Source organism: Rana temporaria, chromosome 1, assembly GCF_905171775.1.
Source record: "Rana temporaria chromosome 1, aRanTem1.1, whole genome shotgun sequence".
Classification (NCBI taxonomy): Eukaryota; Metazoa; Chordata; class Amphibia; order Anura; family Ranidae; genus Rana; species Rana temporaria.
In genome coordinates this window covers 105,189,200-105,213,592 of record NC_053489.1, presented here as the reverse complement: position 1 = coordinate 105,213,592, position 24,393 = coordinate 105,189,200, and the positions used below count along the sequence as shown (strand labels likewise).

Genomic DNA, 24,393 nt, shown 5'->3' with positions numbered 1-24,393 from the left:
AACAACCCAACACTTTAATCCCACCTCCACCAAATAATTTGGATCAGTGCATAAAGGAAGGTCCATAAACACATGGATGAGTGAGTTTGGAGTGGAGGAACTTGACTGGCCTGCACAGAGTCCTCACCTTTGGGATGAATTAGAGCGAAGACTGCGAGCCAGGCCTTCTCCTCCACATCAGTGACTGACATCACAAATGCGCTTCTGGAAGAATGGTCAAACAATTCCATAGACACACGCCTAAATCTTATAGACAGCCTTCCCAGAAGAGATGAAGCTTTTATAGCTGGAAAGGGTAACTATTGCACCCTACAGACAATGACTGGGATGTCATTAAAGTTCATGTGCATGTAAAGGCAGGTATCCCAATACTTTTGGTAATAGTGTGTGTGTGTGTGTATATATATATATAAATTGTGACACAAGGATTTGTTCAGCTCAGTGGTAGATGTGTTTTCGTGTAGTGAGTCCACATCACCCAGGAGTTTATAGTTAAAGGCCTGGTAGCCCACGTTTATTAAATAAATACAAATAAAAGTCCACTCAGGAATCCCACGCAGGGGTTTAAACGTAATTCAGACATAACTGAAAATGCAAGCCCACCTGGCTACTCTTCAACAGCACTGCTACTATAGGTACTCGTCCCTCAAACCATCAGCTCTTCCAGGCTGGCTGTCCACAAGACCTGGACACAGGGTTGGAGATCCTGTCCCACCCAAGACTCTGAGGGATCTCCAAACTACAGAGCCCCATCCAGAAATAGCAAGATCCGGAGAAAGCTCCCAAAACAGTTTTCTCTGTTTCTCTGTTTCAAATCTACGCTCTGTAGCTCTGCAGCCTGCTGATATGCAGACACTGTGTCTACTTTAACCCCAGCATTTTATCCAGAGGTTGTCTTTGGGAAATAGACATATAAGTGCTGCCAGCATTGCTGCAGAGGTTGAAGGGGTGGGGGGTCAGCATGTCAGTGCTCAGACCATACGCCGCACACTGCATCAAATTGGTCTGCATGGTCTGCATTGCTGTCGTCTCAGAAGGAAGCCTCTTCTAAAGATGATGCACAAAAAAGTCTGCAGTTTGCTGAAGACAAGCAGACTAAGGATATGGATTACTGGAACCATGTCTTGTGGTCTGATGAGACCAAGATAAACGTATTTGGTTCAAATGGTGTCAAGTGTGTGTGGCGGCAACAAGGTGAGGAGTACAAAGACAAGTGTGTCTTGCCTACAGTCAAGCAGGGCCGCTGATAGAAATCATGGGGCCCCGTACAGCATACCTGACGGGGCCCCCTTCAGCTCCACCCCTGATCCCTCCTTCAGCCACGCCCCTGGCCCCGCCCTTGGCACCTCCCCAGACCCCGCCTTGAAACAGTGGGTGGCACTGTCCCTGCAGGCAGCAAATGCTTTATGGGCCATAACGTATGTGCTACCTGCAGACAGTGCCACCCATGCGGCCAATGCCATATTGTGCTGCAGAAAGTGCCACCCATGACGCTAATGCCATAACGCAATATGGCATTGGCCGCATGGGTGGCACTGTCAGCAGGTAGCACATGCGTTATGGCATTAGCGTCATTGGGTGGCACTGTCTGCAGCACAATATGGCAATGGTGCCGGGATGACTGGCTGCACTGATCAGACTCCGTCAGTATATACATCACTTTTAAAATGTTAGAAAACTCAAAACCCCTATAGTAGAAAAGACTTATGGAATAGAATTTTAGGTGAAGAGTGTGTGACTTCACCTATGAATTGTTACGCCATATATTTAATTTGTACGTATTTAAGCTGTAATAAAAACCAACAATAAAACTCGTAGTTAAGTTAAAGATAACTTTATTTCTGGCACTATTAACTTGAAAAGTCATATTTCATAGTTCTCCATCATGGAACCCCCTTTGCTGTTCAATGCCTTTTTGTACTCACCTGGCTATTTGCAGTGAAACCTTTTCCTTAAATGCTACCACTCGTGACCCCCCCCCCCCCCCCCCCCCCCCAAACAAGTACATTCATACCTGTTATCCTGATTCCTGTCCCCAGGACAGAGTCACTTCCTCCTTGGCTGTAGTAGTAGTGCTGCTGTGCTGCTGTGCTGTCTGCCTGCCTGGATTCGCTGCCTGGAAAAGTTTTTTTTCTTTCTGCAACTGCCGCTGCTTCTCTCTTCTCTCTCAGCGCCAAGAGAGCGGAGGGAGAAGAATCACTCCGCGGCGCCAGGGAAGGACAAGCTGGCCGGGACTTGATTCAGCAGCAAACTGAGCAGAGCTGCAGAGGAGCTGGCGCGGGAGAGAGAAGAGATACTCTTCCGCGCCCGAAATAGAGGAAATAGTCCCGTCCTGCAGCCGCCTACGAACGGAACAAGCAGGCAATGTACTCAGCCAAAACAAAAAAAAAAAAAATCGTAGAAAGCGGGGGGTGGGGGGGGGGGGTGGCATTTGGGCGGACGGATGACCAGCGGTCAGGGCTGTGGATTTTTATTTTTTATTTTTTTTTTTATATTAAATTAATTAGTTCTGTCGAGGCTGCCCGGGCCCCCCTGCTAGCCGGGCCCGGTACAACAGGGCCAGCTGTACTGGCCTATCAGCGGCCCTGCAGTCAAGCATGGTGGTGGGAGTGACATGGTCTGGGGCTGCATGAGTGCTGCCAGCACTGGGTAACTACAGTTCTCTGAGGGAACCATGAATGCCAACATGTACTGTGACATACTGAAGCAGAGCATGATCCCCTCCCTTCGGAGACTGGGCTTGAAAAACACAAAAAAAAAAACATCTATGGCTCTAATCAGGTGCTTCCAGAAAACACCCCCAACACTGTAATTCAGGTGCCTGGCATCCGAAAATGTGTTTATTTTTTGGGCTTCACTGTACTCAGCGGGGAAATTGTCTTTTTTTTTTGGTCTGGTCGGGGTTTCTCTGAGTTCAGTTGTTGAAGTGGTTGATTATTCCTGTCTGCTTCTGGAGGAAGCTTCCAGAAAAAAAATAGTAGGGTCAACCACTGATTTATGAATATTTATCAGACTCCAGCTAATATCTTGGAAGGTGGTTGTCCAGAAGGTGGCTAGAGAGGTGATAAATGTTTGGGGAGGCTTGAACAAAGGGTTCAAGGGAGGGGCCTGGAGTGCCAGGGGATGATCTTTGCTGCTCTGTGCAAAGCCATTGCACAAAGCAGGCAAGTATTGCACAGAGACAGAGTGGCACCTTACCTCTTTCTCTGGGGTCTGCGGACAGGGCTCTCTGCTGTGGGTGCCCCATAGCAAATTACTTGTCCGTAGACAAACACAGCGCAGCTTGGTCCTACCCTCCGCTCCCTCCTTACATGATTTGATTGACAGCAGCAGTAGTCTATGGCTCCCGCTGCTGCCTCTGTGTCCTGTGTGGAGAGGACAGAGTCGACCAGCGATGCTGCAGATGGGCACAGAACTGGATGGAGACACATGACTCAGGTATATATATAGGGAGGTGGGGGGGGTGCATACGACTACTAGACCTTTTTTTTACCTTCAGACAGGAAATGCACTACGGTTAAAAAGAAGCACTTTAAAGTGTTTATATTGGAGAAAAGGAAACGCTCTTACCTGATTAGTGGGGTACAAGGGTTGGGGAGGGGGTCCTTGGAGGTTGATAGGAGGGAAGTTCTTGGCTTAAAGTGTAATTCCACCCTAACACTAACCACCCTGCATCTACAGACATCCACGATCAAACACTAACCTATCTAGCCCTCTAAGGAAGAAATCAGTATACATAACTTTTTTGAAGCAGATCCACTCTGGTCTCCAGTGGCGGAAGTTCTGCAGAGGCGTCACCCATAGACTTAGTAAGCTTCTGTTGTCAGATGTGTCCTCTGCACCCGTCTCCACAGCAAAGCCACAGATGACAGCTCAGCATGGGATTGAGTCAAATCAGCTTAAAAAAAAGGTATGTATACAAATGTAGCGCCTGTGTACTTTTCAGTACAGGTGCTATGTCAAATTTAGTTGGGGGATGAGAAAGTTACCTTGCTCTCATCCGTGTTGATTTATTAAATTGGGCTGCTTTCAGCCCTGGACTGTCCTGTGGTATCATTGTGTGTTTCCAAGGATATCTTCCCATCTTTGGAAAGCAGGTGGCGCCAGAGGGGTCCAGGCGGAGCGCCTTTCTCCAGCAGCCAATGAGAGGAGTGTTTCCCTCGCGGGGCATGCTGGGGGAGGGTATTTCTGTGACAGGCGCCATTTTGTGGGGTGCTTTGCCCGTTCCTGGTTCCAGGTGCGGCACTCACCTTCAGGGTGTGCGCACATCATGGGCCCCCGGCAAAATGGCCTACCAGGCCGGGGCGCACGTGCTACGCGGAGTTCCTGACTCTGGGCCCTCATGGCCCGGAGCAACTGATGCTGCAAAGGGGCCCCAGTGACTTACTGGGTCTCCCACCTCTTATCAAGAAGATCCCAAGCGAGTTGTGCTGTTTGGTGGGGAGTCGGTCTGAGGTGAACCCGGAGGCAGGTGATCCAATAGGGATCCATCGGGGATCTGGGTAACCAGACACTGACAGGTTGTATGATGCAAACTGTCAGTCGGTGACCCCAAGCTATCAAGTCTACCTGAGGAAGATTCAGGCGAAATTGTGTTTACTGGGAGGATCCGCTCTATCGTCCATGTTCGTGAGTATTGGGCCTGTGGCAGAGGTCTCATTACTAATCCTAAATCTATTAGAGCCAAGTCGGTGGCAGAGACTTGTTCCTTCCCAGAAGTTCTGAGTGACTCCCTGGCTGCCAGGCCTGTGAGAGGGACCTGTCCAGGGGCACTACACCCACTCCAGCTGGAGTGGCGACGAAACAATAGCTACTATCCTGAAGCAGGACTGCTTTGCTCATTTAGAGGCCTAGATTCTATCTACCTTGAGTTTGACTGTTGGTCATGTTGGACCAGTAATAAAAGCACAGAAAACGTCACCCTGTTGCCTGGACATTCCGTCATTCGCTCTCATTACCATTTTCTACTTCATCATCACCCCTAGACACATCAGAGGTAACATAATCATGCCGTCCCAAATCTAACCAGCGGCTCCTTCGAGGGTAGCGCTACACAATTTTTTTCTTTACAGGGCTAGATAGGTTAGTGTTAGATTGTGCATGTCTGTATATACAGGGATTTTAGTGTTAGGGTGGACCTCTACTTTTAAGAATCAGTTGGAGCATTACCAGAGTTCCTCCTCTAATTGATTTGCTTCCCCTTTTCTTGGTTTCTGTAGTTGTCCATATGATTTAGAGCTATGGTTTTAAGATTCTGGCAGTGTAATTTTGGGTTCTTATAAAAATAGTCATGGCTGCTGGCAGGGTCTCATGCCGCGTACACACGATCATTTTTCGGCTTGTAAAAAACAAAGTTTTTCAGCCTCTAGAAAAAACAACGTTTTTCCAACTTCATCATTAAAACGACGTTGCCCACACACGATCGTTAAAAAAAAAATGCTCTAGCAAAGCGATGTACAACACGTACAACGGCACTATAAAGTGTTGAATGTGCTTACTCCATTACAAACGGTAGTTTTACCAGAACGAGCTCTCATAACTTGCTTCTGAGCATGCGTGGGTTTTTCACGTCGTTTAAGCCCACACACGATTATTTTTTACAACCCGAAAAACGACATAGTTTAAAACGTCGTTAAAAAATGCAGCATGTTCAAATTTTTTTTTTGTCGTTTTTCAGAACCTGAAAAATGATGTGAAGCCCACACACCATCATTTTAAATGACATTTTAAAAAAACGTTGTTTTTTACATGTCGAAAAATGATCGTGTGTACGCGACATCAGGTGGTGCTGGTTGGAAAAATTATTGAGAGTGATGGTTTGGGCTCATCTTATGTATTGGTGTTCCTTTCTTAAATGGTAGTAAATTGTCCCTGGGGCGAAATAGGAGCAGCTGGGGGTCTTGACATAGACATCTGTGGCAGAAACAGCTAGTTTTAGATTATACGTACCTTGAAAGACCTTGGACCTATAATGAACTAAGTTATATATAATATGTTGTTCCATTTGATGATTTATAATGTACTTTTGTCCATTCCACTCCAAAAGAAATTGTAGTCGTCTAGTTGTTTGGGTTTATATTCGTGGTCTTGGGTTTTAAAGGTAAAGTCCACCTGAGTATCTGCATTCCCTTAGGCCTGGTTCACACTTATGCAGGTTGCAGTTTGCAGATTCCAGGTGCATTTTTCATTTTTTCAATACACGTCTTTGATCTATTGAAGTCTATGGAACCAAAAACCAGAAAAAAGTCCCTGGCCCTTTCCATAAAATTGCACAGATGTGAACGTGACCCATAGGAAACCATTAAATGGACTGTAGTGTGTTTCTAAAAACGCACTAAAAAATGCATAGGTGTGAACCAGGCCTTAGTCATGAATCATTGGGGCTTAGTGGTAATGAATGTAAGTTGCACACATCTATCTACATGATTTCACTCGCCCAATCAACTTTTTGATACTGCTTCTCTAATTACCTTTGAGTTTTTTGCCTGTATGTCTGGTTTGTTGAATTTACACCATTGATTACTCTAAGGCTGACTCATGAATAACAGGAAGATGCAGGATCAGGACAAAGGTCACAAAAGGCAGTTAGCTGTGGGACAAACAGCAGATTGAAGGATTAGGAGCGTGGAGCTCAGTGTAATTATGTAACATGCTTAGTCTACTGTGCTGCACTAGGTCACATGGTCTGTACTATTTCTGGTGATGCTAGATTGGTATAGAGAGGGCTCTTCCCCATATTTTTAAGCTCCTGTTATTGATGTATATGTTTTGTTTTAAATGTGTACATGATTTTTATCTGTTTGGACTCTCTGTATCAGCAAACCTTTCTGCAGTGTCCTTGTCACTTGCTGTGAATTGAAAAGAAAGCACACACATCCTTATCTTTCTTGTATACACCGCTAGTCCCATCAAACCAAAAAAAGAGATGAACAAAGGCACAACTTGTTTGTAGTCTAGCCTGTGTGACAAACTTGGCTCCTTCATAGATACAGGCCCGGATTCAGAAACAAGATACGACGGCGTATCTCCTGATACACCTTCGTATCTCTGAGTGCGGGCCGTCGTATCTATGCTCCTGATTCAGAGAATCAGTTACGCATAGAGATCCCTAAGATCCGACTGGTGTAAGTGTCTTACACCGTCGTATCTTAGGCTGCATAATCACGCTGGCCGCTAGGTGGCGCTTCCGTATAGTTACGCGAGGAATATGCAAATTAGGTATTTACACTGATTCAGAAACGTACGTCCCGCCCGCGCATTTTTTTACGTCGTTTACGTTAGGCTTTTTTTGGCGTATAGTTACCCCTGCTATATGAGGCGTAGCTAATGTTAAGTATGGCCGTCGTTCCCGCGCCGAGTTTTGAAATTTTACGTCGTTTGCGTAAGTCGTTCGCGAATAGGGCTGGACGTAATTTACGTGACGATTTGTCAACGTCATTTGGAGCATGCACACTGGGATACGTCCACGGACGGCGCATGCGCCATTCGCTAAAAACGTCAAAAACGTGGGGTCACTACTATTTTACATAGTACACGCCCCCAACCAGCCTATTTTGAATTAGGCGGGCTTACGCCGGCCCAGTTACACTGCGCCGCCGTAAGTTTCAGCGCAAGAACTATGGGCCAAATCCTCAAATGGGATACGCAGGCGGAACTGCTGTTCCGCCTGCGTATCCCTGTGCCTATCTTTGGAACTGATCCTAAGAAGCAGTTTTCCAAAGATAGGCAGAAGATCTGACATCTGTAAGACACTTACACTGTCAGATCTTAGGATGCAGTACCGCATCCGCCGCTGGGGGCATTTCGCGTTGAAATGCCGCTTTGCGTATGCAAATGAGGACTTACGGAGATCCACAAAGCTTTTCAGCTTTGTTTTTTCTGCGTAAGTTTACGTTTGCATACGTAAAATTAGGGATGCTTTTACAAAGTGTAAACTAGTTACACCTTGTAAAAACAGACCTTTTTTTCGATCGCCGCTATTTTTTTAAAATTTAGATTTTTTTTTTTCGGCGCGTAACTTTTTTTTTACCCGACGCAACTTTATTGTCCCGTCGCAATCCACAAAGCCCGGCGTAACGTAATTTCGCGCGCTGCCCATCGGGAAAATGACGTCACGAGCATGCGCAGTACGGCCGGCGCGGGAGCGCGCCTCATTTAAATTGTCATCGCCCCCTGCAGAAGAGGACCACCTTGCGCCGGAGACATTTAAGTTACACGGCCGAAAATTTCTAGGTAAGTGCTTTGTGGATCGGGCACTTAGGTAGAAATTTTCCGCCAGTGTAACTTAAATGGTAAAAGTTAAAGAGGAGTTCCACCCAAATTTGGAACTTCCTCTTAACCCACTCCTCTCCCCCTTACATGCCACATTTGGCATGTAATTTTTTTGGGGGGGGAGTGGGGGCTTCAGCACGAGTGGGACTTCCTGTCCCACTTCCTCCTTCCTGTAGGCGACTAAGCTTAATCGCCTTCAGGAAGTGGCTGCTGTAGGCGATCGCCTAGGACACGTCACAGGTCCTAGGCGATCTCCTGGCCAATTACACGGCGCGGCGCCGGGCCGCGCCGCTCGCGCATGCGCAGTGCCGCTTGCGCATGCGCAGTGGGTGCCCGGCCGGGGAGGGGGGGAGAGGAGCGGAGCCCCGGCCGGCGCGTCGCTGGAGCGCTGGAGCAGGTAAGTGCCTGTTTATTAAAAGCCAGCAGCTACACTTTTTGTTGCTGCTGACTTTTAATAAACATACAAATGGCTGGAACTCCCCTTTAAGTTAGGCAGGATCTTTGAGGATTTGGCCCTATGTGAATATACAACTTGCTGCTCAAACTTACGGCGGCGTAGTGTATCTGAGATACGCTACGCCCGCCTAAAGATAGGCGAATCTCTCTGAATCTGGCCCACAGTGTAGAAATGAGCATAGCCACAAACAGACAAGAAGTGTGTTATTTACAAAATTACCAAACAAAAATAAAGGGAAAAAGTAAAAAATTCAAATAACTATCAGATCAAAGGACTGGTAGGCTGCCAGGTATTGCATTTTGTTTTAGGGTTTAGATATGCTTTAATTAAAAATACATATTGTTAGCATGGTCCCACCTAGAGATTTCCAGTAAAGAATCATCCTTAAAATGATTGTAAACTTTCTTTTTTTATTAAATAACAAACATTTCATACTTACCTCAACTGTGCAGTTCGTTTTGCTGAGTGTGGCCCCAAACCTGGTCTTCTGGGGTCCCCCTGCGGCGCTCGTGGCTCCTCCTTGCATCGGTAAACCTTGCATTCAACCTTGCTCCTCCTTGCATCCAACCTTGCTGACGCTCCCACGTCATTGGATTTGATTGACAGCAGCAGGAGCCAATGGCTGCGCTGCTATTAATCTATCCAATCAACTGCTGGGAACCCCGGGCAGAGAGGTAGAGCATGTCTCTGATTGTGCTCAGGTCAGTAAAACGGTGAGACTGGGGGGCCAGTCACTGTCAGAAGTTTTTTCACCTTAATGCATAGGATGCATTAAGGTGAAAAAACATTAGGGTTTACAACCCCTTTAAGTCATATTTTTCATGTCTTGTTGGACAGAATCCTTATCTCCTAAGGTCTGAGGTGCATGAAAAAGCAAAGAAAGTTGTCACTCTTCTGTCAACAGTTATGCTCAGAACACTTTATTACAGTTGATCATCTTAATGCGAAATCAAAGCGGAGTTCCACCCGTTTGTGTGTTTATTAAAAGTCAACACACACTCACCTGTCCCACGGTCCAGCGATGTGGCTGCCCAAATCCTCGCTTCTCTCCCTTTCCCTCTGAGGCACTGACAACAGTACTGTGGGCACCCGGCTGTGACAGCTTGTGACTTCACAGCCGGGTACGCACTGCGCATGCGCGAGTCACGCTGCGCATCTTGAATGGCCGTGCAATCTTCTGGGACCTGTGACATCCCAGAAGAATGCAGGTAGGGATGGGCCGCCTAGGAAGTGAGAGCTGGGTACCTGTCAAAACTAGGTACCCCCCCCCCCCCCCCCCCCAAAAAAAAAATTACATGCCAAATGTGGCATGTCAGAGGGTCAGGATTGCTTGAAGCAAAAGTTCCACTTTTGGGTGGGACTCCTGTTTACGAAAACCCCAACAATGATTGGAAGTGAATAAAAGTGCTAGTGATGCCCTACCTAAAATTAGCACTGCTCAGCGCTTAATAGTAAACAATTAAGATGATTAGCAATCAGATATAATGTAAATGTATAAAGCAGCTGCTTAAAACATCAAAAACCTAAAACAAACAGTATTAATAAAACTCTCTAAAAAGTCCCAGAGTCCAATATAATACTATAGCAGCGCTGCTGTCAAACCATCGCTTGAAAGACTTCTATGTGCAAAACACATAGGAAACAATAATAGTGCAGAGAAAAATAGATGTAGTTGATCCAACAATCTTTAAAAAGTGCTCCTTTCACCAAGGGATATTCACTACGTGGGGGGATGTTGTCCCCTTTTGGGGATGGACTCATCAAAGTGTAAATCAGATCAGCATGGAATCATCATATATACATCTGCCCTTAATATTGCACTCTCCACCACTTGCTCTTGCTTGCTAGATTAGGTCCGCAATCCCATGTGAGGAAATAAAAATCATATAGGGCAGTACCGTTTTAAAAGTTTATTAAAACCCACCAATGTCCCTTATACAATTGTGCGTACCCCAAGATAAAAGATCTCAGGCAAATAATGAAATGATACTTGTGACTGTGGTCGCTCTGGTCACTATGACAATGAAGCCGCTCGGATTGACAGTGAGTCTGCAAAACTTCCTCGTTCCTGGTCCCTGAAACGCTCACAGCACTTCCGTTCGTACGATATAAGTCACTCCCTGGCATGTTTTGTCATTGGCTGACTTCGTCTGAGGGCGTGACTGTACCTATCGACAGCCAGTTATATATACACATGTGCCACCCCTCCCGCCCTCTCCATGACAACGATGAGACCAGAATGACGCAAACGCGATCAACGTCATGGAGAGGGCAGGAGGGGCGGCACATGTGTATATATAACCGGCTGTCGTTAGGTACAGTCACGCCCTCAGACGAAGTCAGCCAATGACGAAACGCATCAGGGCGTGACTCTTATCGTACGACCGGAAGTGCTGTGAGCGTTCCAGGGACGAGGAAGTTTTGCAGACTCACTGTCAATCCGAGTGGCTTCATTGTCATGGTGACCAGAGCGACCACAGTCACAAGTATCATTTCATTATTTGCCTGAGATCTTTTATCTTGGGGTACGCACAATTGTATTAGGGACATTGGTGGGTTTTAATAAACTTTTAAAACGGTACTGCCCTATATGATTTTTATTTCCTCACATGGGATTGCGGACCTAATCTAACAAGCAAGAGCAAGTGGTGGAGAGTGCAATATTAAGGGCAGGTGTATATGATGATTCCATGCTGATCTGATATACACTTTGGTGAGTGCATCCCCAAAAGGGGACAACATCCCCCCACTTAGTGAATATCCCTTGGTGAAAGGAGCACTGGTTAAAGATTGTTGGATCAACTACATCTATTTTTATCTGCACCATTATTGTTTCCTATGGCCTAGATTCACGTAGTTCGGCTTTACGTTGTGCGGGCGTAGCGTATCTTATTTACGCTATGCCGCCGCTACTTAGAGAGGCAAGTGCTGTATTCACAAAGCACTTGCGTCCTAAGTTACGGCGGCATAGCGTAAATCGGCCGGCGTAAGCGCGCATAATTCAAAGTAGGCAGGTCGTGGGCGTGTTGTATTTAAATTAAGCGTGACCCCATGTGCATGCATGGCCGAACGAACGGCCCATGCGCGCGCATGCTCAGTATCACGTCGTATTTACGCCCAAAGATACGCCGGCTCAATGCCTGTGACGTGAAAGTAACCTACGCACAGCCCCATTCACGTCCGACTTACGCAAACGACGTAAAAAGATACGCTTGTTCCGACGTCCATACTTTGCATGGGCTGCGCCACCTAGAGACCTGCTTTATCTTCACGCCGGCGTATGTCTCACGTAAACGGCGTAACTAAATGCGATGGGCGCACGTACGTTCGTGAATCGGCGAATCTAGCTCATTTACATATTCAACGCGGAAATCAACGGAAGCGACACCTAGCGGCCAGCGTAAATATGCACCCAAGATACGACGGCGTAGGAGACTTATGAGCGCCGTTGTATCTATGCGCCTGATTCTTAGAATCAGTTACGCTTGAATTCGGCCAAGATACGACTGACGTAAGTCTCCTACGCCGTTGTATCTTGGGTGCATATTTATGCTGGCCGCTAGGGGCACTTCCGTATATTTCTGCGTTGAATATGCAAATGAGCTAGATACGTTGATTCACGAACATACTTGCGCCCGGCGTATTAATATATACTGTTTACGTAAGGCGTACGACCGGCGTAACTTTACCCCTCATAAAGCAGGTTAACGTATGGACATCGGAAACGTCGGAACAGCGTCGTATTTTACATCGTTTGCGTAAGTCGTATGTGAATGGGGATGGGCGTAGGTTACGTTCACGTCGACAAAGCATTGAGCCGACATATCTTAGGGAGTATTTGCGACGTGATTTTGAGCATGCGCGCACATGCGCCGTTCGGCCCCTAATTTGCATGGGGTCACGGCTCATTGTAATACAACACGCCCACTACCTTGATAATTTGAATTAGGCGGGCTTACGCCGGCCCATTTACGCTACGCCGCCGTAACTTAGGGCGCAAGTTCTTTCTGAATACGGTACTCGCCTCTCTAAGTTACCTAAACTTACGCCATTCTTTCTGAATCTGGCCCCTGGGACTTTTTAGAGAGTTTTATTAATACTGTTCGTTTTAGGTAAATGATTGGAAGTGGCCCTGTTCCCTTAAAGGGTCACTAAAGGAAAAAAAATGTTTTGCTGAAATGACTGTTTACAGGGTATAGAGACATAAAAGTTAACTGATTCCTTTTAAAAATGATTAAAAATAGATAAAAATCAATCATATAATGTGCCTCTAGTTTCACTTTCGTTTTTAAACTGGTTTCATGTTTCTGTGAAGTAGAGAGAGACACAGAACAAAAACAAACAAATCCAGGGCAGTGTTTTGTTTTTAAAATGAATCTGAGGCCCCGCACACACGACCGAGTTTCTCGGCAGAATTCAGCCAGAAACTCGATCGGAGCCGTATTCTGCCGAGAAACCCAGTCGTGTGTACACTTTTAGCCGAGGAAACCGACGAGGAACATGTTCTCTATTTCCTCGTTAGTCAATGAGGAAACTTGGCTCGCCGAGATCCTCGGTGGCTTCACAAGGAACTCGACGAGCAAAACGATGTGTTTTGCCCGTCGAGTTTCTCGGACGTGTGTACAGGGCCTAATTGGTTCTGAGGAGTTTTAGACACACAGCTTGGACCACAGTGAAAAGCTGCCATGAGATTTTTCATAAGGAGCCAGACAAGCAGGAAGTGTGGAGATCACAGCAGAATTACAGCAACTTCAAAGCAAAGACGAACAATGAGGACATGAAACCATGACTGCAGTAAGGTAAAGGAAGCTATTTAGCTAAGAAAATATAGAACTAAGGTAACAGAACTTTTTTTTCATTTTGCATAGAACAATGGAGGGTTATGACCCCTGTCAGGTTTGTTTTTGCAATCTGTGTCCCATTGGGGAGAGTTCCCTTCACATCTTGTCCCATAGCCCAAAACAGAAAGTGAGAGGAAATCCCTCCAAAGTGATGCCCGGCGTAAGGGCGCGTAATTTAAACGATCCCGTAGGGGGCGTGGATCATTTAAATTAAGCGCGTTCCCGCGCCGAGCGTAGTGCGCATGCTCCGTCGGGAAACTTTCCCGACGTGCATTGCGGCAAATGACGTCATTTGCTTCAAAGTGAACGTGAATGGCGTCCAGCGCCATTCACTTACGCAAACGATGTAAAATTTAAACTTCGCAACGCGAGAACGACGGGTATACGTAACATTGGCTGCCCCTGCTATTAGCAGGAGCAGCCTTACGCAAAACCCGACGTACGCAAACGGCGTAAACTGCGTACGCAGGGCTCGCGTAGGGTTGTGAATCGGCGTTAGTATGCAATTTGCATACTATACGCTGACCACAACGGGAACGCCCCCTAGCGATCAACGTAAGAATGCAGCCTACGATATGACTGGCATAAGAGCCTTATGCTAGTCATATCTTAGGCTGCCGTCGGCGTAACGAGGTTCCTGAATCAGGAGCATTCGTAACACCGGCGCAAGTAAGCAATTGCGCTGCGTAACAATGCTTACGCAGACGCAATTGCTTCTTGAATCTAGGCCGTCGTTTTCATCGCAAGTGCTTTGTGAATCAGGCACTTGCGATGAAAACTTGCGGCGGTGTAACGTATCTACGATACGTTACGCCGCCGCACTTCTACCTGAATCTGGCCCTTGGTGTTTACTGCACTTGTGCTGTATAGTTTGCACCTAAACATACTTGGTGTTTACTGCACTAGTGCTGTATAGTTTGCACTTAAACCTACTTGGAGTTTACTGCACTTGTGCTGTATAGTTTGCACCTAAACGTACTCGGTGTTTACTGCACTTGTGCTGTATAGTTTGCACTTAAACCTACTTAGTGTATACTGCAAGTGTGCTCTGTAGTTTGCACCTAAACCTACTTGGTGTATACTACAAGTGTGCTTATTAGTTTGCACATAAAGCTACTTGGTGTGTACTGCACGTGTCCTCTGCAGTTTGCACCTAAAGCTACGAGGTGTGTGTACTGATTTTGTCCTCTTCAGGCCATTATAATGTCTGGAAGGACAACAAAGAGAGGCAGAGAGTCACGAGGGCAAGCAGGCTCTGCATCTAGAGGCAACAGTGCTGGTGGTGGACACGGTGCATCTTCTTCAGCACGTGGCCGTTGCACACGTTCGTCCTTCTTTTCGGGAGCTGGCCGTGTTGAGCCTCAACATGCAGACAAATTGGTAGAGTGGATGACCAAGCCATCCTTATCCTCGTCCTCATCCTCTCTCACCCAGGCTCAGGGTACTTTGTCTGGCAAATTAGCTGCTAAGGCGTCCTCTTCCCTCTGCTCAATGGCATCACTTACTCCTTCTCTAGTCCCACCGTGTCCTCCTGAGGAGTCCCCCGAACTGTTATAGCGCCCAGAAGCGATTCAGTTCGCATGCGCCGCGCTTTATACGTTTTTCATTCATTCATTCATTCAACACAGTGTTGGGTACATGCTGCATGAAGATGCGCAGCGTTTTAAAGGCTCCAATGATGGAACACAGATAGAGGAAGGCAGTAATGTGAGCCCAGAGAGAGGGGGTGCCCGAGAGGGACAGCAATCTGGCAGTCATGTTCCCCCAGCTGCAGCATACTGCCAGGTTTTCGACAGTGATGAGGAGGGAGGGGATGATGAGGTCACTGACTCTACGTGGGTGCCTGATAGGAGGGGAGGAGGAGGAAGAGGAGGAGGAGGAGGAGGAAGAGGCTCAGGCACTTCTCCAAATAGGCAGGATGCCCTCCAGGGGCCAGCTTAAGGGCAGCACACCAACTGCATTACTTCGCAGAGCTACGCCTGTGCAGGGCGCTGCTGTGTCTCAACGTTACTGCAAAAGTTCTTTGGTGTCGGCCTTTTTTGAGACATGTGCATCAGATCGCATCGTTGCTATTTGCAACATACAGTATGTCTCAAGCGTATCTCGCGTGGCCAAAACATCACCCGCTTGGGCACCACATGCTTGACCAGACATATATCGACCTGCCATGCAGTTAGTTGGCAAGCATACCTGAAAGACCCACACCAAAGAACAAAGCGGACCTCCCCTTGCCCCTCATCAGCTGGGATCTCCAACCCCACTATACCCTCAGTCCTCTCTGAAGCCTGCACTGATAGGACTGAAGGTGTAGAATTAGGTGTGTCACAACCTAGTAGTACATGCAGGCAATCTACTATCGGTACACCGATGTCAGATTGTACCAGCCAAATTTCCCTGCCCCAGCTGCTGCAGCGCCGAAAGAAGTACTCTCCCAGCCATCCACATGCCCAGCGGTTGAATGCTAGCTTAGCGAAATTGCTAGCACTTCAACTGCTGCCTTTTCAGTTGGTAGATTCTGCCCCTTCCGTGAGTTTGTGGAATGTGCGGTACCTCAGTGGCAAGTTCCCAAACGCCACTTTTTCTCACGGAAGGCGATTCCGGCTCTCTACCGCCATGTGGAAGGCAATGTCTATGCCTCGCTGGACAGGGCGGTCAGTGGTAAGGTGCATATCACCGCTGACTCATGGTCCAGCAGACATGGACAGGGACGTTACCTCTCTTTCACGGCGCATTGGGTGACTCTGCTGGCAGCTGGGAAGGACGCAGGGCAAGATACAGTAGTGTTGGAGGTTGTTCCGCCACCACGCCTCCAAAACACCCCTACCGGTTGTGACACACCTCTCTCCTCCACCCCCTCTTCTTCTTCCTCTGTGGCCTCTTCCTGTGCTGATGTGTCCTTGGAACCAGCCGTGCTCCGTAGGCGTACGAGGGGCTACGCAGGAATGCAGGCAAAGAGATGCCATGCGGTGCTAGAGCTGGTGTGCTTGGGAGACAGGAGCCACACTGGGGCAGAGGTTCTGTCAGCTCTGCAGGGGCAGGCTCAGAGGTGGTTGACGCCATGCCAGCTTAAGCCAGGAATGGTGGCTAGCGACAATGGCACCAACCTCCTCTCTGCCCTGCGAAAGGGTCAACTGACCCATGTGCCCTGTTTTGCTCATGTTCTGAATTTGGTGGTGCAGGTACCCGGGCTTACAGGATGCCCCGAAGCAGGCCAGGAAAGTCTGTGTGCATTTCCGAAGGTCATATAATGCCACTGCTCGGCTGACAGACCTCCAAAGGGAATACAACCTACCCAAGAACCGCCTAATCTGTGACATGCCCACCAGATGGAACTCTACATTGGCCATGCTGCAGCGGCTGCACACGCAGCAGAGGGCCATCAATGAGTATCTGTGCCAATATGGCAGCAGAACTGGGTCAGGGGAGCTTGGTTTTTTTTCCACACGCCAGTGGGCCTTGATCAGGGATGCATGCACTGTCCTGTCACCATTTGAGGAGGCCACAAGGATGGTGAGCAGTGACAGTGCATGCATCAGTGAGACTGTCCCTCTTATTCACATGTTGGAGCACACGCTACGTGGAATAATGGACAGGGCCCTTGAGGCAGAACAGAGGGAGGAAGAGGAGGACTTCCTTACCTCTCAAGCCCCCCTTTATCCAGACAGTGTTCCTGCTTGCTCGCCTAGCACACAGGAAGGGGACGAGGAGGAGGAGGATTGTATCATCAGCATGGAGGTGGAGCCTATCACTCAGCATCAGCAGCAGTCTTCAAGAGATCATTTACAGTCCCAAGGAACCCATTGTTTTTTTACGTGGCTGGGATGAGGTGGCTGCAGATCCTGTCGTCCTCAGTGACCCAGAGGACTGTGCCCCGAATGCCTCAGCAAACCTACGCTGCATGGCCTTCCTGATCCTGCAAAGCCTGCGTAAGGATCCTCGTATTCGTGGTATCAAGGAGAGGGATCATTACTGGCTGGCAACTCTCCTTGATCCATGTTACAAGAGTAAGGTTGCGGAGCTTATCTTGCCTTCGCAGAGGGAGCAGAAGATGAAACATCTTCGGGAGGCCTTGCAGAAAGGTCTGTGCAACGCGTTCCCAGAACCTGGGGGATTACCAAATCTTGGTCCTGGACAACGTGTTGCTGAGGCTTCGGTGAGTCACAGAAGGAGCGGTGGAGAAGGTGGCCGTCTGACCGATGCGTTCAGACAATGTTTTAGTCCGCAGCCCCAAGGTATGACCGGTTCCAGCAACCATCGCCAGCGTCTGGTTTACATGGTGCGGGAATACCTAGGGCAAGATCAGACTTGGACACCTTCCCCACCGAAAATCCTCTGGCTTACTGGGTCTTGAGGATGGATCACTGGCCAGAGCTTGCACAGTATGCAATTGAGCTACTGGCTTGTCCTGCATCCAGCGTTCTTTCAGAACGCACATTCAGTGCTGCTGGAGGCTTTGTGACCGATCACAGGGTGCGCCTCTCCACCGACTCCGTCGATCGACTGACCTTCATAAAAATGAATCAGGCTTGGATCAACATCAGCTACCAAGCACCTGATGCTGATGTAACTGAATAATTTTTTGGAAGTGTCAGATCCCTTGGAGATTGCCTATGCTAATGTTGAGTGACTATCATGTTATGCTGACTGAATATCCTTTTCCTCCTCAATGATCTTGCTGATAGCTAGTAAGAACATTGTTGGTTCTGGGCACCGCCACCAGTGTCTAAGGCCCAATTTTTCTGCCCCTGTTTAACAGGGGCGTGTAATAACAATTTTTGATGCAATACTTTGCATGTGGCTCTTTGCTGCGCTCCAATTACAGTATCTGTGAGGGGTTGCAGTCTTGTGGCACCAGCACCAGTGGCTAAGGCCCAATTTGTTTGCCCCTGTTCAACAGGGGCGTGTAATTACAATTCTTGTGGCAACACCAACACCTAGGGTAAAAATGTGTGTTTTTCTTTACATCTGTCCCTGAAATGTCCCTTACCGACATCCTTTTCGTCTAAAAAACACAAGATTATAGCTGCCCCGCCTCTCCAGTACCTTTTCAGTGTGTATGTATACTGTGTGGCCTCATAATCCATTGCCTGGGGGCCCCATAATCTCCTATTGCCTGGAGGCCCCATAATCTCCTATTGCCCGGGGGCCCCATAAGTTGTCAGTCCGCCCCTGATCCATTGTGTCCCCACGCCAAATCCAGCGAAAAAGCATTACAAGAAGATAGTAACCACTTTTATTTCCAAGCAAACCTACAACAGCTAGCCTACAAAAAAAATGTACCCTGTCTAACAATTCACAGATGTTTTAGTTGAACACATTAGCAATAGACATGAATAGGACTGCCTGCACGTAGATGTACAGATAGGTGGGCCCATGTGAATAACACCTATAAGACACAGACTGGTAGATTGGTAAGTATAAAAGCTTTTTTTGCTGGTACCTGTTGTTACAATTTTTGAGGGTGAATAAAGTGTCAATTTAAGTGCAATCACATACACACAAAAAAAAAATTGAAGCTGCAGATACTACCCTGCACATAAAAATCATGTTATCAGGAACACTCTTATACAATCAGATACAAAGAACTGATCTTTAGTTGCCATAGCAACTGCAAAGACCTTTGTCATTTTTCTGATAGCAAATAACAGATTTTCCTATGTACTAGTAAAGGTGTATGAGCTGGGAGTGGAAATTTGCCTGGGTAATTTTGTTTTCATAAAAAAGCAATTGTGCTCAGTTTTTACTACTGTAAATTCTGAAAGAACCCTCAGCACACTGCTATATACCCTTTCTATCAAACTTTGCACAAAAACAGGGATTTTTAGTTTACGTACATTGCAATACATGTTTAAGGTGGCAATGGTGTCAGAGTAATCCCTCTTTGTCCAGTCCCTTCTCTGCTCTACAATATGCAAATGCTTTGGTGGGTATAGTTTCAATATGGGGTACATAGGCATAAGTTGTATGAGAGCTGCTGGTCACTGACCTGCCTTATGCAATAGAAATAAGATATACCCAAGCTCATACATATATCATACCTCCCAACTTTCTGAGATGGGAATGAGGGACACCTATCACCAAAATAATGCAGGCATAGGACACACACCCCTTGCCACACCCCCTTAAAGGAGAATTGTACAAAACAACAAGATTGGTTAAACCCACAAGTGCTTGTTTTACCATTACTATTCCTTTATATTGGCTTCTGGAATTTACAAATGCAGCAATTTAGAAATCAGATGAATATTTTGGCACTGGAAAACACTTTTTGGTGGATAAAAAGTGCATTTTATATACATCTATATAGATCAGACCAAAATGAGGGACAAATGAGGAGGAAAGAGGGACAGAGGGACATTGCTCGAAATCAGGGACAGTCCCTCGAAATTAGGGACAGTTGGGAGCTATGCATTACTTTTGGTATGATTTTAGCCCATTCAAGTGAAAGGGATGAAAATCGCACTGCACTGATTTGCACAGGAAAGCAGCCGTGTTACTGTGAAATTCAGGTGTGAACTGGCCCTAAAACATTTTGTGAACCCTGTGTAGCACTACCCCCGTAGGAGCTGCTGGTTTAGATTTTGGGTTTGCACGTTACCTCTAAGGCCCCGTACAGACGACCAAACATGTCTGCTGAAACTGGTCTGCGGGCCAGTTTCAGCAGACATGTTCGGTCGTGTGTAGGCCCGAGCGTGCAGGATTCCAGCAAACATTTGCCCGCCGGGCCTTTTCCCAGCGGACAAATATTCCTGGACTTGTTTTAAAACAGTCCGCTGGAATCCTGCCTGCTCGGACATGTTCGGTCGTCTGTACAGACCTACCGTACATGTCCGAGCGCCCGCCATCCCTCGCATGCGTCGAATGACTTCGACGCATGCGTGGAAGCATTTAACTGGCAGGCCCGCCCACGTCGCCGCGTCATTGTCGCGACGACACCGCGGACACGCCCCTTGTATTGTTTACGCGCGGCTTTCTGTACGATGGTTAGTACAGCCATCGTACAGAAAGCCCCGGGCAGACATGTACGGTGAAAACGGTCCGGCGGACCGGTTTCATCATACATGTTTGCCCGTGTGTACACGGCCTAAGTGTGTTGTCTAGGGAGAGATGTCTGTAGTAATTGCAATGTCCACACAAGATGTAAAACCTTCAACTGTAGGCTTTATTTTTGCTGCATAAACTTGTGAAGGAAGTAGAGAGTATAGAGAGAAGGGGAAGGTTCAGGTACGCGGTACAGAATGCACAAAAGTATTCAAAGTTCCATCTTCACCACTCAATCCTAAATGGGTATTGCTCACCCGGATAGACCCCTCTCACATGGCCTAACAGCCGGGATGATGCACGGACAGCACAGGAACAGTCTCTGCCACAGACCCTTGAGGTACACAGAATGAATATTCAGGAATCCTCTGCCACAGGATTTAAAGTCCCGAACTTCCAGCCTTACAGCCAAAGAACCTTTAAGCCAATCCGACGGGCTGTAAGGTATTGTAGATTAGCGGTGCATCCTTCAATAAGTTACCAGGCCTCTCCCAAATTACCAGCCTTCTGCTCGGTCCTTCCCGGGACAGGACCTCCCCTGGCTTCCTTCATTGAGTGGCTTTCTCCCGCAGGACCGACAGCACAGGATCACCTCCAACGCATAGGCCCCAGCCAGAATAACTGGGCCTACTTTACAGGAACACAGCCTCAGACCAGCGTGGTCCTGAGACTGAGATCGCACACCCACCAGGAGGGCCACGAGGAGAAGGACCCCGAAAAACGGCATCTGCCCCTTAAGTATCCCCTCCCAGCATGCACAGCGGGGTCACCACTCCCACTGTACTGCTGCCGAGGAGGGACACCCAATACACCATGGTACACCTGCGTTTCAACATGGGCCCGAAGTGGCAACGCCACCCACAGGCAACAAGGGAAAAATACTACCAGGCAGTACCACAGCCAAAACAGAGGCAAATTTGTACACAATTCAACAGGTCTGGGCCCAACTATTGGCCCAGACATCACCTAAATTTTAAATAGCGCCCCCATCTTTGGGAGCAGGGCGCTACACCTGAGTCCCACTTTGTGTCACAGTAGCCCGGCAAGGCTTGTCTGTCAGTTTGACAGCCAAGCCCACTTAGTGTATCAGGAACCGCTGTCAGTGCTCCGAAGGCACCATTTACACGAGCGTTTAGCCACACTGCAAATCCCAGCAGCAAGAATCGAATGATTCCTGCAGCTGAGAGTGACAGCTGCCTGCAAATAGCTGCAGCGAACGCTTTGCTTACATCCTGCCACGATCACTGCAGGTAAAATCCGCCGACAGTCTTGTTTTATTTGATCTTTTTTTTTTATGTATTTAGGGAAAGAATTAAAACCTATTTTGGGTTTTATTGCTGAATGTATCCTGGTTTAAGGCTGGGCTCATACTGTTAGGTTGGCCATACATTATACAACATTCTTATTCAATTTCCTTTAGATTTATCTTAAACTATACAGTGCCTGATTGCACACAAAGTAAAAGTGTTTAGGTGTGATGTCATATTCTATGTTTTTGGTAAATCTAAAGGAAAATTGTACAACAGAATTGTATAATGTATGGCCAGCCTTAGAGTGTGTTAGGCCCCTTGCAGTCTAGTGCTTCTAGCATGTGCGCAGCCAACCCCAGCATCTTATTGCGCCCGGGAGGCACAGGTGCAGCGTCCATCTCTCCTGACACAGTCGGTCAAAGTCTATGACAGATGGTCGTGTGGGGTGTTTTGGTATGAGAGGGGCACCATGGAGACAGTGGGGTGTTTTGGTATGAGAGGGGCACCATGGAGACAGTAGGGTGTTTTGGTATGAGAGGGGCACCATGGAGACAGTAGGGTGGTTTGGTATGAGGGGCACCATGGAGACAGTGGGGTGTTTTGGTATGAGAGGGGCACCATGGAGACAGTGGGGTGTTTTGGTATGAGAGGGGCACCATGGAGACAGTGGGGTGTTTTGGTATGAGAAGGGCACCATGGTGACAGTGGGGTGTTCTGGTATGAGAGGGGCACCATGGAGACAGTGTGGTGTTTTGGTATGAGGGTCACCATGGAGACAGTAGGGTGTTTTGGTATGAGGGGCACCATGGAGACAGTGGGGTGTTTTAGTATGAGAGGGGCACCATGGAGACAGTGGGGTGTTTTGGTATGAAAGGGGCACCATGGAGACAGTGGGGTGTTTTGGTGAGAGGGGCACCATGGAGACAGAGGGGTGTTTTAGTATGAGGGGCACCATGGAGACAGTGGGGTGTTTTAGTATGAGAGGGGCACCATGGAGACAGTGGGGTGTTTTGGTATGAGAGGGGCACCATGGAGACAGTGGGGTGTTTTGGTATGAGGGGCACCATGGAGACAGAGGAGTGTTTTGGTATGAGGGGCACCATGGAGACAGAGGAGTGTTTGGTATGAGGGGCAGACTTGTGAGGTGATAGCTGATCACACACATCCGTGCACACAGGTATGGTCTCTCCTTCACCCCCGGGCAGCCTGTAGGCGGCGCTCCCCTGAGCTCTCAGCGCCTGTAGCGGTGGGCGGGCAGTCTGTCAGTCGCGGTGTCGGCGGGCAGTAGGACCGCGCCGTAGCCGCCTCCATTTCCCGGCCAGGCAGGCCGCCTCCTCCTCTCCGCCTCGCTCGGGAAAGCCGCGCCGTGTCCGTGTCCCGCGCCCCCAGCATGGAGTACGAGTGGAAGCCGGACGAGCAGGGCCTCCAGCAGATCCTGCAGCTGCTGAAAGAGTCTCAGTCTCCGGACACGACCACCCAGAGGGCAGTGCAACAAGTATCCTTCATGTGGGCGCCAAGGCCTGTCCGCTCCCCCCCCCCGGCTTGTTTAGTGGCGGACAGGTCGGAGGCTCGGGGCCTAGTCAGGGGAGAAGCCGGCTGTGGAACGGGGAAGTGTGTGTGAGGGAGTGGGAAGTGTGTGCATTAAACCTGGGCTCTCCCGTCACTGCGAGCCCGAGGCCCGAGACTTCTTCCCGCCACACCCGGCACATGTCAGGCTTGTCCGGAGACACAGGCCGGGGAGGAAGCTCTGGATTATGGGGTCATAGGGAGGCCATGGGATCCTAGAAGAAGATGGTAATGGTGGTGTGCTCAGAGGGGTGACTACATGGTCCTGCTCCAGGGTGACCTGTTGTCACCATCTACCTGTCATAGGAAGTGGGAGGAGCCCCTGGAAACAGGTGGTCTGCTTGTCTGTAGAAATGAGACCACGGCCTGCTGACCCCAGAACCCAATAATCGCAGACTTCTGTCTGGGGAACGATTGATCGGCTTCAGATATCTGACTAATACTTCTCCAGACATCAGTTTGTACCTGTCTGCTTCTTCACACCATGTCCGCCAGGCTGCCTTTCCTACACATGTATGGTGTGACCAGGAGCAAGACCATTGTCTCCTATGGGCCCTTTCCACATGGGCAGAAAAAAACAAAAACGGTGTAAACAAAGCCACCTTGACGCCAGGGACGGGCCAACTTCGGCCCTCCAGCTGTTGTGGAACGACATGAGGCATTACATGAATGACCGTTACAAGCATGACTCTCGGAAGCAACATCGAACTTGTTGATCTGCAACAGCTGGAGGGCTGCCACAGTTTGCCCACCCCAACACAGACTAGGATTGCCACCTCCTCCCTTTAAACCAGGGGTCTCAAACTGGCAGCCCTCCAGCTGTTGCAAAACTACAAGTCCCAACATGCCTGTGGGAGTCGTGCATGTAAGTGTCAGCCTTGCATTGCCTCATAGGACTTGTAGTTTCGCAACAGCTGGAGGGACTCCAGTTTGAGAACCCTGCTTTAAACCCAAACACATATAAATT

The 24,393-nt window shown here is 48.3% G+C and overlaps 1 protein-coding gene across 2 annotated transcripts in view; it reads left to right on the top strand.

Moving 5' to 3' along the window:
* Window positions 1-23,106: 23,106 nt before the first annotated feature.
* The window catches only part of TNPO1 (transportin 1), a 230,386-nt gene continuing 229,099 nt past the window's right edge, over window positions 23,107-24,393 (top strand). Inside the window, exon 1 of one of the 2 annotated variants that reach the window (XM_040341460.1) lies at window positions 23,107-23,355. In XM_040341460.1, coding sequence (XP_040197394.1) covers window positions 23,251-23,355 — 105 coding nt within the window. In that variant the 5' untranslated portion in view covers window positions 23,107-23,250. The remainder of the gene's footprint in view (window positions 23,356-24,393) is intronic. The other variant, XM_040341459.1, reaches the window with a different exon arrangement.